Genomic DNA, 3,467 nt, shown 5'->3' with positions numbered 1-3,467 from the left:
CTCTGAGTGGTTGGCGTTAGGAAGGGCATCCAGCTGTAGAAACTCTGCCAAATCAGACTGGAGCCTGGTGTTGCCATCCGGTTTCACCAGTCCTCAGTCAAATCGTCCAACCCATGCTAGCATGGAAAGCGGACGTTAAACGATGATGATGATGATGATGATATATATATGTATGTGCGTGTGTATGTTTGTGTCTGTGTTTGTCCCCCCAACATCGCTTGACAACCGATGCTGGTGTGTTTAGGTCCCCGTAACTTAGCGGTCCAACAAAAGAGATCCGATAGAATAAGTACTAGGCTTACAAAGAATAAGTCCTGGGGTCGATTTGCTCGACTAATGGTGGTGCTCCAGCATGGCCACAGTCAAATGACTGAAACAAGTAAAGAGTATCTACTTGCAGGCAAACTAAATGACAGAATTGATTGCATCTTCTTTTTTCTATGTCTGTTGTTCATTATTGCTTTACTTAGAATTCAGCAGAAATGACATTTAGCTTATAGAAGGAATATGGCTTAGCAGGGTTAAATCTTAGCACAAAAGTTTTCCGCCCCACCCCCACCCCCCTCATAGTTTTACCTTTGCCTTCTATAAAAATTGCACCCCAGTTTTTCAGTTAAAAATTAAGGATAAATATAGTGTGACTTACATACAAATAAATACAGTTTTTGAGATATGTTTGTTTATTTATTCAGAGATGACTTTTTTTGTGTGTTTTTCTTTGACTTTTGGTCAGATCTGTGAGGGTGATGAGAAGTTCAACCAGTTGGTGCATTTCCTTAGAGAACACAAAAATGACAAAGTGATGGTTTTCTTCAGCACTTGTGCTGCTGTCGACTATTTTTGTGGTGCACTAAAATTGTGAGTCTTTAATAATTGCTACAAACTTATTCTCTCTCTCTCTCTCTCTCTCTCTCTCTCTCTCTCTCACACACACACACACACACACACACACCCACAGATGTAACTTGCCTGAAGATCCTGTACTCATACAGGCTAATAGCAAGATACCGAGTCAACAAAGTAAGTAAATATTGGCTTCCATGCTGGCGGCATGTAAAAAGCACCATTTGAGTGTGGTTGATGCCAGTACTGCCTGACTGGCTCCCGTGCCAGTGGCATGTGACAAGCACCAATTGAACAGGCATGATACCAGTGCTGCCTGACTGGCCCGCGTGCTGGTGACACTTGAAAAAAGAACCATTTGAGCGTGGTTGATGCCAGTACCATCTGATTGGCCCACGTTCTGGTGGCACATAAAAAGTATCCACTACCCTCTTGGACTGGTTGGTGTTAGGAAAGGCATCCAGCTGTAGAGTGGAGCCTGGTGCAGCCTTCTGGTTTGCCAGACCTCAGTCAAACTGTCCAACCCATGTCAGCATGGAAAGCAGATGTCAAGCGATGGCTGTGTGATTAAGTTCATTTTTCCACTCACCTAATCTCCGGTTCAGTCCCATTGTAGCTGTCTTCTATGACCCCGGACTGACTAAAGCCTTGTGAGTGGATTTAGTAAATGGAAACTTAAAAATCCACGTTGCGTGTGTGTGTATGTTAGTGTGTGTCTTCTTGTCACGATATCATAACTTTCCTGCCATGACAAATACTCCAGTCTTTCCTCTCCAACCATGACAAACACTCCCACCTTTCCTACCTTAAAATGCTGCTACTGTTGATGAGGATGAATCTTTTTCAGTTACGGAGCAGCATTATTTTTTTTTAATTTAACAAACATCAAAATGACATTACAACAAAACAAATTTTATCTTTTGTTTATGGGATATGTCACTTTCCCATTTATTCCATGTAATAATGTTTCTTGCTAAATCTCCATCATTTCCCCACCTCTCTCTCTACCCCCCTTACCTCCAGCTGGCTCTTCCTCTTTCATCTTAGCCTTCTCTTTCAGTTTCTGAACAAATATACACACATACTGTCTCATACACGTACCCAACTTTATAACATGACTTCCTTCACTGATTTTATATATCTGTATGTTATATATTAATATTTCTTCACTGATTGTGTAAGTAGGTGTTATAAAAATATCAAATATATAGTAATATATAATAATAAAAAAAATACATTATAGGAAAATAAATTTCTACCATTCTCAGTCAAGAATCACTTTCCTTTTACAGGATTTTGAAAAAACACTCGATTTTAGGCATCCATGGCAAAATGAGGAAGAAAAGGAACAATATTTTTGCCAGATTCCGGAAACAGCAAAGGTAAGTTACTTTGCTTTGGTGCACATTAAAAGCACCTGTGCTAGTATCATGTAATAAGCATCCTGTACACTCTGTTATGTGGTTGGCATTAGGAAGGGCATCTAATCATAGAAACCATGCCAAAACAGATGACTAGCACCTGGTGCAGCCCTTTGGTTTACCAACTCCTGTCATATCGTCCAACCCATGCCAGCAAGGAAAATGGACATTAAATAATTGTGCCACCAGCACAGGAGCCAGTCAGGCAGCACTGGCATCGACCACACTCGAATGGTGCTTTTTATGTTCCACCAGCAAGGGAGCTGGTCAGGTGGCACCTGACTGGCCCCCATGTTGGTGGCACATAAAAAGCATCCACTACCCGCTTGGACTGGTTGGCATTAGGAAGGGCATCCAACTGTAGAAACATCGCCAGATCACATTGGAGCCTGGTGCAGCCTCCTGGCTTGCCAGTCCCCAGTCAAACCTTCCAGCCCATGCCAGCATGGAAAGCGGACATTAAGTGATGATGATCATTATTATTTTGTAACATGGCCAGCTTGTAATGGGATGATGGTTGAGTGGTCAAGATATGGACTGCCTAGCCAGATATCAAGAGTTCATTTCAAAAGTTGGCATTTCCTTGTGTTTCTAAATTAGACTTCATTGTATAATCATTTAGCTGCTAGTATTAGCTACCAGGCCATTTGGGAACTTTATCCGTGATAACCTGATATTTAATCCAAGGGAATCTGTGTTAAAGTTAAATACTGTGATGCTGGAATGGTCATGTGGACAAGAAGTTTTATTCCCAACCATGTGGTTCCAGGTTCAGTCCCACTACATGGCCTCAGGCTGACCAAAACCTTGTGAGTGGATTTAGGGCAAGTGAATTCTGCTATAGCCCTGGGCTTACCAAAACATTATGAGTGTGTATGAATTTGATAGTCAGAAATTGAATGAAGCTTATCAATTATCGTTGTGGCACTCTGTTGGGCTTCCAGTTGATCCGATCAACAGAACAGCCTGCTCATGAAATTAACATGCAAGTGGCTGAGCACTCCACGTACACGTGTACCCTTAACATAGTTCTCGGGGAGATTCAGTGTGACACAGAGTGTGATAAGGCTGGCCCTTTGAAATACAGGTACAACAGAAACTGGAAGAAAGAGTGAGAGAAAGTTGTGGTGAAAGAGTACAGCAGGGTTTGTCACCACCCTCTGCTGGAGCCTCATGGAGCTTTAGGTGTTTTTGCTCAAACAC

General features: G+C 42.1%; 1 protein-coding gene across 1 annotated transcript in view; it reads left to right on the top strand.

Annotated features, from left to right (window-relative positions):
- LOC106875707 (ATP-dependent RNA helicase DDX55) overlaps positions 1-3,467 on the top strand; it is a 25,471-nt gene that overhangs the window by 13,517 nt on the left and 8,487 nt on the right. The window contains exons 7-8 of the mRNA XM_014923952.2: positions 734-858; positions 2,136-2,225. Of these exons, the coding sequence (XP_014779438.1) occupies positions 734-858; positions 2,136-2,225 (215 nt within the window). The remainder of the gene's footprint in view (positions 1-733; positions 859-2,135; positions 2,226-3,467) is intronic.

This window comes from Octopus bimaculoides, chromosome 6 (genome assembly GCF_001194135.2).
Source record: "Octopus bimaculoides isolate UCB-OBI-ISO-001 chromosome 6, ASM119413v2, whole genome shotgun sequence".
NCBI classification, from domain to species: Eukaryota; Metazoa; Mollusca; class Cephalopoda; order Octopoda; family Octopodidae; genus Octopus; species Octopus bimaculoides.
Note: the sequence above shows the minus strand (reverse complement) of the source record. Positions and strands in the feature narration are given on the sequence as shown.